Source organism: Haliotis rufescens, unplaced genomic scaffold (genome assembly GCF_023055435.1).
Source record: "Haliotis rufescens isolate VD_foot unplaced genomic scaffold, xgHalRufe1.0.p SCAF_45, whole genome shotgun sequence".
NCBI classification, from domain to species: Eukaryota; Metazoa; Mollusca; class Gastropoda; order Lepetellida; family Haliotidae; genus Haliotis; species Haliotis rufescens.
Window position 1 is genome coordinate 2889357 of NW_025964168.1, and position 15253 is coordinate 2904609.

Below are 15253 nucleotides of genomic sequence, written 5' to 3' on the forward strand. Positions count from 1 at the left end.
TCGGCTCATTCAGTACTTATCTATGGTGCTCACAGCTAATATCACGGTACAGATACTTTCTCCATCTCCTTGCATGGACGTATAATACATGGCAGTCCATCAGGTTCCGCTTGTCTTGCAGCAGAGCACACATACTGGGTCCAGTGACATACAGTGAGTCAATATTGTTTAACATCACATTCATGAATATTCCAGCTATCTCATGACAGTCTCTAAATAATCGAGTCTGGAACAGGAATGAGCATCAATCCACACATTCGGGGGACGATGACACACAATCAGTCAAGCCACTGAGCCGGATCCCCACATACACTTTTGTCAACTCTTACAACAAGCAGACATTACTAGATAAAGAGACCAAATCTAACTTTGAATCCCCGCTCAAACCAAAACATATCAGAACCATAAAATTATGGACAAATAGCCTTTTGGCAAATAGATTTTGGCAGTTTACTAGTCAAATTAAGACAAGTGAAATGTCTTTTTATTTCCATCCACTGATACAAGGGATTGAAGTTCCAACATGTTAAGAAGCTCACAATAAAGTGGCTTGATGACTCTTGTACTTTATTCATTTCACATTTCACCCTTAAACAATTCTTGTATTGTTAGGAAATCGTTGGGAGGCAGTTTATTTTTTATGTCGATCTTTAAAAACCAACTGTTTAATGCATCTGTGGACACTAAATGTTGACAAATTTGATTCACATAAAGCATGAATGTACAACTGGTAGGATTGCAGATATGGTGTATTTCATCAAGAAGAGACACAAGGAACACACACAGTGATCTTATTTGTCTGAAGGGCAGAATAAAATGATGTGATGTGGATGGTTGTAGTGAGGCTGTTGGCGATAAAAATCAATTAGTTAACTTATTATGGCCTTATGAATGTAAGCATGATCACACTTAGACCAGAGCCCATACACCGATATATGGTCTCTCTTTATACTAACATGTGTGAAGCCCATTTCTGGTGTCCCCCGCCGTGATATTGCTGGAATATTGCTAAAAGCGGCGTAAAACCATACTCACTCACTCTTTATACTAACATATGGTCCCCAAAATAAAGTAAAGAAAATTCTCTAAACAAGCTTAGGTAACCTAAGCTGGACCTGAGCATGGGATGAGTAGAGTCAGATAGAGAAGAGAAGAAGATGAGAGTGCAATGGTTGTGATTGTTTTATCAAATATATGCTCCAGTGTCTTCAAGAGACTTAACCTAACAATTGAAATACTGAAATCTTATCACAAAGTATCAGCACTCAATAAACATTTTGGGAATCATTACCCCCTATCCGTCACTTGGAATAGAGAGCTAGTCTGTTTCACAGTCCCTAAACCATATTATTTTCCCTTTCAGTAACGCAAAACCTAAATGAAGCAAGTCTAGATTTTCCTATGGCTCAGGAAATCTGTGGTTCTGAATCTCCCATCTCCCTCGGGCTCCTTTTCAATATATATGTTTCTATCAAAATTTTCAGAGACTAAGCGTTAGTCTAACAGAGAATCTGTCATCCCTTCTAAAGGATTGGTTTCCTCTACACTGATGTCCGTGATTACATGCAGTATCTTGTTACACACCTTACAGACCTAACAGCCTCACAACTAATGCAATGGTTACATAACAACTCCCACAAGTCTGCACTGTTTTCATTATGAATCATTCACACATACAGCTACATTAACAACAAAAATATGATGTGGAAATCCTACAAATAGCTCGCAAGATAAGAGTTTCAATTTCAACTTCTGTCAAGATCACCATTTCAATCTCAGAAAACATGCTACAAATAGCTCTCAAGATTTCAATTTCATTTCTGAAGCACCAATGGTATGAAACATTAAATGAAAAAACATACGATACATTTTGTCCACCAACATGTTCTAAGTGCTCATGAACCTGTTTCACCCATGGTCTTAATAAGCTTAATATGTATATAAGTCTGAAAGCCATATATGTGCTCTAAAACTTTCCAATCCTTGCCTCAACATTATCAAATTTCTGGCTTATGTTCCAGCCCATGTGTTGCTTACCATTAGGTATGGAAGCAGTCAAAAACCACATGCACAACTTCTGCTTACACAAAAGCAATCAAGGCAGGTTCATGAACAGCTTGTATTGTGTGGTCGTGTGATATGAATTTTGGTGCGGACTTCATTGACCAAAAAAGATCTTCAAAACCTCTCACAACCTACATATGTGTGTGCTGGTGTACTTTAATGGCAATTGTCAAGCTATGCCAAGAATAGGACAATTAACAAGATTAACAGTTTTGTTTCATGGACACATCTGCCTTAAACATGTTAAATATAACCATTTAAAAAAAAAAAAATTAATATGTGTTTGAATGAAAATATGCTTCATATAACCTTTTTGGGTTTGTCTTATTGGGAGAATGTTTTATACAAGAACCTCTTTAACCCCGACATTTTATGTTTTCATTATTATTTATTTTGCATTCTTCCTCTCTGTAAATTCCAAAAGAACATCTCTTGCTACCTCAACACAATCATAATACCTGCAATTGGCAGGAACTGGTTTGAACATGTTGAATTCAGAGAAAGGAAAACACAAAATACCATTGCGCCAACATGATCAAATCAATACTCGGCAACAAAACCTGCTGGAGAGTTCTGTATCAGTCAAACCCACTTGAAGTTATATTTCAACATATGAAATGTTGTTCAAGCCAGCACCATTTACCCTACGATCATCTGAGTGAGGAAGAGACCGAGGTGTGGGTGAGGAAGAGAGACCTGGGTGTGGGTGAGGTAGAGACTGATGTGTGGGTGAGGAAGAGACCCAGGTGTGGGTGGGGTACAGACCCTGGTGTGGGTGAGGAAGAGACCCAGGTGTGGGTGGGGTACAGACCCAGGTGTGGGTGAGGAAGAGACCCAGGTGTGGGTGGGGTACAGACCCAGGTGTGGGTGAGGAAGAGACCCAGGTGTGGGTGAGGCTGCAGTAGGGCAGCTGTTGTACCCCCACATCTTGGAAGCATGTCACACAGTTTGAGGACAGTATTCCTTGTCCCCTTAACTAGTATCAGGCACAGGTCCCCTGGACAATGGAAGGAAAAGGTCTATCGGTGTAATGGCCCATTGTTCCCCAAACTCCAACCATTTTACAAGTTCTCTGGCAACAAATAGCACCACTGCCGCTACAGAACGGAAAGCCAGCCTGATGAGTCAAGACTCTTGAAGCATGAAAAGGAAATTGCTACTGTTAGCAGCTGGGGGGACCGTTTATACACAATAGTAACAGCAACGTGCACAAACTGGCGGCATCTGGGCTGGCACACCCACCTTCCGATGTTTTCAAATTTAAGTGAGGTGAATTTCAACTGTAACCAATTGTATTGTTAGGGAGCTACTTTAAATGTTCATGGGCTGTTCCAACCTGTTTTTTGTAAAAGAAATTCAAAATGTGATTCACGGAAACACTATGTGGTTCCATTCTAGTGGTACTAGCTGCTGTTTTTGTCTGACATATATCGTTATATATTGATCAACATTATTATTCAATTAATATGAAACATTTACCCTGTACATCTAGGATTAAGCAGGTCTTTTCTATATATTGTCATGTTATAACAATTGCCAAAACAATCGGGAAAGTCATCTGGTAATATCAGTGAGTGAGTGTTGTTTTACGCCGTTTTAAGCAAGATTACGACAAGGACACCAGGAATGGACTTCATACATGGTACCCATGTGAGGAATCAAACCCAGGCCTTGGGCATGACGAGCGAACGCTTTAACCACTAGGCTACCCCCTCACTCCCTGGTCATAACAAAACCCCTTATCTTACAACTGACGTATCATGAATGTTGTTCCTTTTCATGAACGGACTACATATTTGGAGATTTCATATTTTTCTGGTACTGCCAGTACAAACACTTGGTTTTACTGCTTACTAATGTGTGTGACTATTTTTTCGTTGTTAGTTCGTGCTGCACTTAGCAAAATACCAGCTGTAAGACAGCCGTCAGTAAATAATCGTGTTTGGACTAGACAATCCGGTGATTGTATGACCGTTATTCATTGCAATGAAAGGTTATGGTTCATGTATTTTATTTTGAATATTTCTTCAAAACAAAATAGGATAAAAAAATCATTATTGATTGATCAACACTACGTAAATGGTTCCCCTTATAAAGAGTAAGAGAGTAAGTTTAAATATGCTGTGACAATATTGCAATTATATCCTGGGAAGTAACAAAATATCGGAGGACAGTCGAAGTGGGATACTTGTGGGAATACCCAGGTATTAGATATTTACAATTTTTCAGAAATCAACAAACACAATTACAGTGCTGACCTATCATGCCTATCAAAGATTCCAATCAGGTTAATCTAGGATTTGAATCAAATACTAGCAGATCCTGGCATGGCTAAGGGATGCAACTCTGCACAGCATATGGTGGTCCCTAGGCCACAGGGCGATCCATGTCCCCTACTTTATCAATAATCAATAAGATATAGAGTTGGGTTTTACCCTGATTTCAGTTATATCACGGCCAGGACATGTAGTACATACATAAAGGTTTGAAATAGCAACATCGCCTAATGTTGTCAGTTATTGTTTTAGGTGCCATGACAAGTACAAGCTATTAAAATCAAACCACACTAGCTGGTCCATTCCTCAGCAGAGTTTGATTTTTACATATACTACACAAAAAAGGTTAAGGACTTTTACTGTAGTAATATAAAAGAATCAGGTGGTCCTTAACATTTTTTAGTAGTATATGTTAAAAAATACACTTATATCAATCAATATTGTTGAAAGAATTAGCATTGTTCTAGATACAAAATGTTATTTCAAAACATGTTACCTGTAGTTTGACACCATCTTGTCCAAATATTTCATGTGATGCCAATGAGTACTCAAAAATTCTTCCCACAAACACAAGAACATCTGGTAAGCCGTGTGATATATGGGCTCCCTGGGTATAAAGCGGCACTTTGTCTGGGACACCAACGCTTGCATCTCCCCGGCCGATGTTGACAAGAGAAAGGAACAGCAACACACATAGTGGAATGTTTTGGAACGATGTGCATTGGGGCTCCATTCTGTGTTTTAGAACAAAAACTTTCTTCTTTTCATATCAGATAAACATTCTATTCCATGCCATGTCCTGAAATTAACAAAAAAAACATAAGATTAATAATATGTTTACAAATCTGCTTTTGAGCAGTAATGACGTTGGTAGGAAGAACTTTTGTACAATGAAAACCTTTAGTGCTTATCAGATCTTGAACAGTTATCACATATATTCCCTTAACAAAGAGTATCATATCTTCACCTTGCCTTGCGTGTGTGATAATTTCAAAGATGTGAAGTGGTATAGATACAGCTTTACTCACGGTTAACGAGGGTCGGACTACGTTTTCTCAGCATGTGACGTATTGTGGAACAAATCAGTCACACCCCTCCTCTGCTGCAACGAGGCCCAGGTGGCGGCAAATGGGACAATCCATTAATGGACTGGTCCAGTCAAAGACGTGTGGTATATGCCGGTATGACCAATGTTATAATTCCAGAGTGTTCGGCATAAGGACCAAACGGGAAGCTCCTGCCTCCAACTCTTTCTTACGCTGACTGTGTTTGATTACAGTGTCTAAGACATTATACACCGTCAGAGAAGCTAACTAAACGAGTTCCCACTATAGTCTGCAAGAAATTAGGTTTGTCAGCCGCCGGCGTTAAATTTAGTCTTTGAAATATGACACTCGCCTGCCACAACTCGCTTTCATCGGCACCGGTATTCTTCGCAGCTCACTCTACGAGCAACGCACGATTCCTAACGCTTTCACCCATATCGCACAGCAAAGTTCAAGTCATAGTTACATTATGAAAATGCAATCGTATCATGATTTACTTCAAATATAAATGTATCTCAAATCTCAAGAATAATAACAAATCAAGTCAAAATACTGTCCTTCCCCATTCATCAATGATCGAGCATGTTGCCGTTTGTATGTCCCGCAAGTTCAAAAGCATAGTCACGTGACCAATCACATGACCGGTAATACAACAGTTATCAACAGCCGGTCGGCGCAATCAGGTGATTGAGGTGCGATTGTACTTGATAACAATGAGTGAATGGCTAGCTGTTGACCCGTACGATCTTTGTGAAGGGTTGGAGAAGGTACCTGTTCATTTCGAAGACAAAAGGCTGACAGAAACGGCGAAGGAATTCAAGGTTTGAGACGACACTAGATATTGTGTCTATGTGATAACGTTGAGTTATATTACCTGCATATACAGAGAAATCATTGTTTCTGATTCACAAACTGGTGATCTGTAATTATGAAACATCAGTTGTCAACTTACAGATATGAAACATGTGCTTTCGACACACAAATCTTTGAATAACTGCTAAATTTCCTGAATGGAATAAATTCATTCAAACACCAAACGTGTTGCGAGGATCAAGGACCATAAAATTCCTTATTATTTAAATTATTTTATGGGTTTCTGCTAGGGGGGTATTGGGAGGTCTGTGTGAACTTTCTAGCTATAAATTCTAAAGGCAGAGACCTACTCTGTCTTACGGACCCTGATTCAAATATATCAAAAACAGCCTATGCAAGTCTTTAGTGTTTGGCAAGTCTAGATTACTGCAGTGTCTGAAAATGAAGAAATTCTGTTATATGGTCTCTGGTTAAGGTCACAGTTTATTGTCTTATATCTTTACATTCATATGCATTTTATAGACAAAATGGGAACAAACAAATAAACTTATAAGTTTTATCATGCTAATTCTTTCATGTTAGTTGTGTTCAAGCAATATCAAACTGATAGCTGATTCTGGATATAAATCAAATGAATTGTTTCTGCAACTCTCTTTCCTGTTGGTCCATTAAAACATACTGACGTATAAATCTGTTGATGCACTGCAGCTGCACATGGTCAGTTGGAAGTACATCAGTAACAAGAGGCAACTAACAGGATTGGGTGGTCAGGCTTGCTAAACTGGCTGGTGCATGTCATCGTATCCTAATTGCGTGGATGGATGCTCATGATGTCAATCACTGGATTGTCTGGTCCAGACTTAATTATTTACAGACCACCATCATATAGCTGGAATATTGTTGAGTGTGGCGTTAAACAACAAACAAACAACAGCAATAACAACCTCAAAACACTTGATTTTGGAAAAGACATAGGCTTAACTATTCACATTGTAGTTTTGGCAGCAAATTTTACGATTCTTTTGTTGCAACGACAGTGTGGAGTGCACAGGAACTGAAGTACATTGAAGGTCAAGTGTGTTGAAATTGTTTAGTCAGTTGATCAACATAAGCTTGATTTACACCAACTCCAAGCAAATGGTATTGTGACACATCAGGTTCTGCAGGGATAAACTGTTCATAACAGTCAACAAACACACACTGGGGCCGGTGTAGTCTGTCCCACAGTCCCTGAACTAGGGCCGGGACGAGTCCAGATTTACTACCCGGGTACCCGACACCGCTATTACCTGACCCTACCCGGGTGCCCACTGTAGGGACCCATGAAGATTCCGGGGTAGAATAGGTCTTCAGCAACCCATGCTTGCCGTAAAAGGCGACTAACGGGATCGGGTGGTCAGGCTTGCTGACTTGGTTGATACATGTCATCGGTCCCAATTGAGTGGATCGATGCTCATGATATTAATCACTGGATTGTCTGGTCCAGACTCGATTATTTACAGACCGCCGTCATATAGCTGGAATATTGCTGAGTGCAGCGTTAAACAACAAAACAACCAACCAACCCACTGTAGGTCTCAAGATGTGGGAACAAAATGTCTGATTGAGAATTGTTTTACCGCAGCCCTGGCAAGAAATGTTTAGATACATATATCAAACAATCAGTTCTTGCATACACTGAAGCTTTAGCTTTACTCAAACATATACAAGTCCAAAGGAATGTGTTCAAGAAATGCGAGCATTAGCAACATGTAGTGTAACCACTGAGCTACAGTGAGTTTTGGTCATTAAACAATATATCACATGACTAACCATGGGTACAGGTAGTCCTGTGGGTACCCGGGTCCTACTCAAGATCCACCCAACCCGAGTATGTGTGTTACCCGTGCCAGCCCTACCCTAAACCATATTATTATATCTCACCATGAAATGATATAACCAAAATTAGGCTACAACTAGACTAACATCTAGTCTCTGAAATGAACATATTGTACAGAAAAAACAGTTGTTGAGTTATCTTAATAAAAATATAATAAAAGGGAGTCCAGTGACTCTCTTCATTTTCTGATACTGCAGTAATCTAGACTTGCCAAACATTATAGACTTGCATGGGCTGTATTTGATATATATTTGTATCAGGGTCTGTAAGACAGGCTAGGCTACAACCAGCTCACTCACAAACATGTTTTATTCCAAACACAGCCATAGTCCATATTCATAGTTGTAGTCAGAAACCATATGCCAATATATGGTCTCTTTTGTAGTGAAACAGCCAGAAACTCCACAAAACATGTTTCTCCCATTAGAGTTGTCTCCCTTGGTTTGTTAATGTGGGTTTCAGTGAAATAGGCATGATCAGTCAGACTTCCTTTATACATAAAGGGGTGTTGGGTCAGCCTCATGGTTAAGGAGACATTGGCTTGTCGCACCCGAGATCCACATTTGACTTCTCACATTGGTAAAATGTGTGAAGCGCTATTTTATACGAGTACATGTGGTGTGACAGTATCTGCGTATGTGTCTCCATATGTGTTCATCTGAAATCAGTATGTTCTGCATTCTTATCTTCTTGTTTGTGTCAGTATCTACTGGTATATGTCTGGCATAGATAAGAGTCTTTATACGTAGTAAGGACCCGTGAAGATCCGAGGTAGACTAGGTCTACAGCAACCCATGCTTGCCGTAAAAGGCGACTATGCTTGTCGTAAGAGGCGACAAACGGGATCGGGTGGTCAGACTCGCTGACTTGGTTGATGCATGTGATAGATCCCATTTGCGTGGATCGATGCTCATGATATTAATCACTGGATTGTCTGGTCCAGACTCGATTATTTACAGACCATTGTTATATAGCTGGAATATTTCTGAGTGTGGTGTTAAACAACAAACCAACCGACCAATGTAGTAAGAAGTTGATGTAATAATGACAAGGAATATGGTCTATTGTATAAACAACAGTTATGATCCAACAGTCCATCAACTCCCTCTTAATTGTACATCAAACTTTAATCTTGTTACAGCTGGCTTCACTTAATGTATCTAATTAATACTGGATTCATTTGTATGTATCGTCAGATCATATGTTTTCCGACGGCCATGTTTATCGCGATTACTCGCGCAATAACAGGGGGTGTAGCATCTCACAGACATTGTAAATACTCAGATGATGGCTTTTTAAGAGAAAGTTGTCTTTTAAAAGTGAAAGAGATGTTTCACAGTTGTTCCTGTGATTGGAGAGAAAACTATGAATGTTTCTTCAGCGTCTGAAAACCTATAACACGGGGATACATACTTGAAAACAACCACAAGTTCTGTTTTTTGTCTTTTCATGGAATCCATGGTCAACATTGTTCAACTGACTTTATTAATTTTTGAAGAATAAAAAACTATCTGTAGTTCTGTTAATGGAAGCTTGATTGATGGTACATTTTGCTGATTATTAGCATTGGATAGAAACATATCACAATAAAAGTATCTCACTCAGTAACCTTCATGTAACAGATAATAAGATAAGATACGATAATGAATTATTAATTGTCAGGGAATTCTTTTCACGTAGATAAGAAAATAAATAAATAAGAAGATATTAAATAACAAAAGATCTGACAATAATCTAATCAAAAATTGCTCATCAAGGAACTGTTGGGACAATATTGAAAATGTCATTGGGGACATTAAGTGATTTTGTGGTGTTTAATTTGTAATTATGTTTAAAATGCGTTTACTGTATCATGCTGTATAGAGATGGAGGTAAACTAATAGCTTCGCCTTGTGTTGGAGATTTTACTGGTGCTTCAGATGGAGCCAAGTTTACTCTCAGCTTGTATGTGATGTTTGTCTATTTTATTTGCAGTATGTAAGATCAAACATTCCCCACAAAGAAACTCCTCTGGATGACTTTGAGACCCAAATCTCTGGATGTGACTGTCGGACAATTTGCACAGAGGTCTGTCAGTGTATTGCAAGATTTGGACCAAACTACTCGACTAACCACAAAATCTTACCCGAACTCCTCACAGCTTCCTCTGTGAAACCTGTATTTGAATGTAACACTAAATGCTCTTGTGATAAGACATGTGTTAACAGACTTGTACAGTTTGGAGTTGGTATAAAAATGGAAGTCTTTACATCAGAAGCTAAGGGTCACGGTTTGAGGACATTAGAAAACATTCCAAGTTGTTCTTTTGTTTGTGAATATGCTGGTGAAGTGTTATCTGAGAAAGAGGCACAAAAAAGAATTGATCGTCTAACCCATGAAGATATGAATTATTTGTTTGTACTGAAAGAACATTATTCTTCAGGAACTGTGAACACTTGTATCGACCCGAAATATATTGGAAATATTGGACGATATATCAACCATTCATGTGATCCAAATCTAATCATGGTTCCAGTGAGAGTGGACAATAATGTGCCAAAATTAGCCCTGTTTTCTAGATGTGATATTCCAGCCAATCAGGAACTTTGTTATGACTACAGCGGCCAATCAGAAGACAGGAAATCTACAAACTCTGATGAAGCGACAAGGAAACCGTGTCTGTGTCATTCCCAAAACTGTTGGGGTTATTTGCCCTTTCATCCACATATACTTGAGTGATGTTGCAGGAATAAAGTGTATTAAGACCATAGAGCTTTTGTGTATAATGTTATAAATGAAGCAAGCGGACACAGCCTTTTGGAAAAGTGAGGGTACTCTCAAAATACCAAAATGCTAGCACACCATTTGGGAAACAAATTTAGTCAATTAGTTGTTACTTTTGTTGAAAACATGTCACCCAATGATTTAGCAATTTGTTTTTGTATACATCAACATGATTAGTATGCTCCGGAAGGTGGTGGTGCGTACCCCTGCACCAACCCTCTGAATCTGTATATGAAGGAGGCATGGGCAGCCCAGTTGTTTCCCTTAGCCAAGCCAGGATATGCTGGTTGTGGGTTTGAATCCATGATTTGCCAGAATTATGATCCTTGGTGTGTCTGAAGAACATTTTTGCTGCTCTGAAACAGTCTGGGCATAAAAACGGTTGTATTCTTTTATCTGCAAATTACCAATACCTTTGTGACAAGATCATTCTGTGGAGGCCCCGGACCCATATGCCAATATAGCTTTGTTTTGCATCCAATTTCAATGATTCAACACTACAAATACTGTCTAAATGAATTATTTGGTTTCATGATTAAAACAAGCAATGATATCACTCTTCTACGGAAGCCTTTTAGAGCCATTTTTTTATATAATTTTTTCGATACTATCTTGAAATTTCAAGATACTAAGTTGAAATTTCAAGATACTATCTTGAAATTTCAAGATACTAAATTGATATTTCAAGATAGAGAATTTGAAATTTCAAGATACTAAGTTGAAATTTCAAGATACTAAGTTGAAATTTCAAGATTATTCACTTCAAACGTATTTTTACATCTTAGGATGTTAAAAACTTATTATCTTGAAATTTCAACTTAGTATCTTGAAATTTCAACTTAGTATCTTGAAATTTCAACATAGTATCTTGAAATTTCAACTTAGTATCTTGAAATTTCAACATAATATCTTGAAATTTCAAGATAGTATCTTGAAATTTCAACTTAGTATCTTGAAATTTCAAGATAGTATCGAAAAAAAGAAAAAAACAAATGGCCCTAAAAGGCTTCCGTACTCTTCCTCAACCCATCTAATATACCGTCCCATATATATGCCAGTGGGTAGCATAAGGAGTTCCCTCTCTGTGTCTTAATATATAGGAAAACCTTTTTTCTCGAAACAAGTTAACTTTTAGTCTTCTGACTGGTCCTAAATTCTTGTACTTTAAATATATCAAGGGTGAGGATGCCATAATGAAATAAGATATGCCCCTCAGAGGGGTTTTGATTGGTTGTTGATTTCATGAGAAATTCAGCGCTAAGTCATAAGAGATTCTGTGCTCGACATGCAAAATAAAAGAAAAAAGGTGATTTTGAGGTCACTTCCAAAATGAAGCTGTCCTCATAACCATGGAAACGTTCACCTGCTCATAAGCCATGAAACATGGCAACTAGATTATCCATTGTATCATATCTTCATTCTGTTGTGACAAATACCCTGGGTGGTGTTCCTCAAAGCAATAAGAGTGCTGCAACTATTGTAAGCCTGTTACAGTACAGGAATAACCCTGCCAAATGGGTGCAGGGTGTTTATCTTTATAAGATGGAGATCTAGTTCACTGGATCATCGAGGATGGGCAACTAAGACACTACAAAGGCGGGCTCCACTCATGCTGTCCTCTGCCATGACATTGCTGATATAACCGCCTCCATGGTCTAGTGGTAGACCGTCCGCCCGGAGAGTGGAAGGTCCGGGGTTCGATCCCCAACCGCGTCATACCAAAAGACGTTAAAAGATGGTACTTCTTGTTACCCCGTCTGGCGCTCGGCATTAAGGGGCTAAAACAAGGACTGGTCGGCTCGGAGTCAGTATACTGTGTCTGAGTGGGGTATTCATGTTAAACTGCGGCATGGTATCTCAGTGAGCTAGCACTATAAATCGGCATCAGTCCGGACTAGTACAAGCAGCCACACAAACACACACACGTACATGCACGTCGCTATATAAGTGCAATAATCTTGGACGTGACGTTAAACCCCATTTCACCTCACCTCACCTCACATTGCTGATATATTGCTAAAAGCAGCACAGACTCACTCACTCACTCACTCACCTACACAAAACAGCTCTCAATTGAAAACAAAACAGTGTACCAACATAGTCTTTATTTCACTTTTATGGCTTCCATGATCACTCCACGAGTGAATCAAGACAAACACTTCAACATTTAATTTCATTGACAAATATGTTGAACCAATGTCATAAGCCAATCTTAAAGTATGGGAGTTATGATCACCTTAGTTCTGGCTCCGGCTGTAAAACCTAGCCAAGGAGTGAAGAGTGAACTTTTTGGGATATGTTTATGTATGGGTGGCTTAGAATAGTGATCAGTACACTATTCGCTGAATGGTAAATGGCCACAATGGCACAAACAGAAATTGAAAGAGGACATATGAAATAGCAAATGTCTGTGTTAAAAGATACCCACATGCAATGATGTAATATGCTCAAGCATCCCAATTCCCAACAGAATAGTGATCAGTCCATTTCATTACAGCAGTCAATGACCATAAAGGACACATGGAATGCAGCATAGGAGTTTTGAGATCACAAAAAGATATTTCCTTCAGCTTTCAGATGATCAAGGAAGTTTGAAATATGAGGATATGTGACGCAGAGACTGGGAGGATGGTTGACATGATGAAGTAGTCTTAGTTGGTAACACAGACTTTATAATGCCGTAAAGTTATGTGATGGCGACCAGTAAATAATTGAGTCTGGACCAGACAACAGACAAACCAGTGGTTGATATTATGAGCAATGTCTCACACTGTCATGGTACAATCACATTCGACCAAGTCAACTACCTAGTCCACCTGATTTATAGCGGACTCTCCTGACATGTATATGTTGGTAGGACCTATTCTAAACCCGTAATCCCCATGGGGCTACCATCCAAGTATCATTCTTAACACTTGTGTCCTGATTCCAACATTGGTCTGCTCGTAAAACAAGTACAGTATTATTTTTATTATATAGTATGTATCATGAACACCCAAGCATAATGTGTACCCCTCTCTAGGGTATTTTGGAGAAAAAAAGAATTTTCAATTACTAAGCACAGTAAAAAAAATACATCGTACAAGTATGATACCTGCCCTTAAAAGTATGAAAACAATTCATGGCATATGTTAATATGAGAAAATATTAATTACAGATAACAAAATTATGTTAAACTTTAGAGCAATCATTATCAAACAGGTTGCTCACTAAAATTCAAGAAGTTAATTTTTTGTTTAATGTACGAAAAGTAATCACATCATGTGATTGAATAAATGCATATAATAAATATGTAATATGTATACATTGACAGCTAAGATATATTTATATATAAAACTTTGATTTCATTGTAAGGTTGAGAATATAGATGAACAATGGAAGACTATATACCACCTTTTATTGCACAGCCATTGTCTATGATGTAGCTAAAAGGTTGTACATTGTTTCTGAGATCTTAAAGATGTCGCTGTTCACGATATTATCAAAATTACATAGCAATACAAGTACCTATGTTACATTTCATCTGATATTTCTTTGAGTACAAGATGTCAGTCAGAATCGATATGTATCAACATGGTCAATGGAAAAGTCAATAACAAATATTGCCAAAGCAAACAAAATCAGCTTCAATTTAGAAGCTATTGATTACTTTTGTATTTTCTGTTCTGCACTTTAATAGAAAAAACATATTTGAATGCAAAACATTCACATGAAACTGGAAATATGAATATTTCTCTGTGTCAGTTACCGTATTCGTCGTAATAAGCGCCCTACTCTAATAAGCACCCACGGCGATATTTGCTGATATACTGGCTAGTGAACAATCCCAACTATCATCCCTTCCGATTGATCAATGTACACAAGACTTACTTATTTGTGTATGATATGCACTCATGTGTTATATGCACCCTTAATTGTGGGCAATTAAATTCTGGAAAATATATGTCATGTCCAATATGCACCAACTTTTCTTTTGTATCATTTCAGGCTGTCAGAATAAACGACAAAATTTACAATCTTTCAACTCTGTTTTTTTTGCTCACCAAAATTATATTCTAATATGAGCCCCCTATTTCTAATTTTGAGAGCACCCTGGGTGCTTATTATGTCGAATACGGTACTCTAATCTGAAGGTTATTCACAAGACAAGATGTTGCTGTTATCTTGCTGGAACATGTAATTCCATTACCAGAATGATGTGCTCATACACTTCTATCATGGGAACTATGAATACACTGTGAGGAGGTGAAGACAATTGTCATACTATTATGCACCTTCTAAAATAATACAAACAAGTTGATGATGGCGAGTCATTAACTGTATGTGATAGAGGTGGACTGGACTGGACACAAGCAAGACTGCTCCCCAATGAAAGTCCCACCCTACCCTGATTCTCTCTATCACCCTCCTCC

General features: G+C 38.4%; 2 protein-coding genes across 2 annotated transcripts in view; one reads left to right on the forward strand and one right to left on the reverse strand.

The window, feature by feature from the left end:
* The window catches only part of LOC124145875, a 64715-nt gene extending 58742 nt beyond the window's left edge, over window positions 1–5973 (reverse strand). Inside the window, exons 1-2 of the mRNA XM_046515830.2 lie at window positions 5369–5973; window positions 4837–5139 (exon numbers count right to left, since the gene is read on the reverse strand). Of these exons, the coding sequence (XP_046371786.2) occupies window positions 4837–5073 (237 nt within the window). The 5' untranslated portion in view covers window positions 5074–5139; window positions 5369–5973. The remainder of the gene's footprint in view (window positions 1–4836; window positions 5140–5368) is intronic.
* Window positions 5974–6036: 63 nt separating this feature from the next.
* On the forward strand, window positions 6037–10827 carry LOC124145874 (histone-lysine N-methyltransferase SETMAR-like). The gene is made up of 2 exons (XM_046515829.2): window positions 6037–6207; window positions 10053–10827. The coding sequence occupies exons 1-2, from the start codon at window positions 6100–6102 to the stop codon at window positions 10794–10796; spliced, it is 852 nt and encodes a 283-aa protein (XP_046371785.2). The 5' UTR covers window positions 6037–6099; the 3' UTR covers window positions 10797–10827.
* Window positions 10828–15253: the final 4426 nt, after the last annotated feature.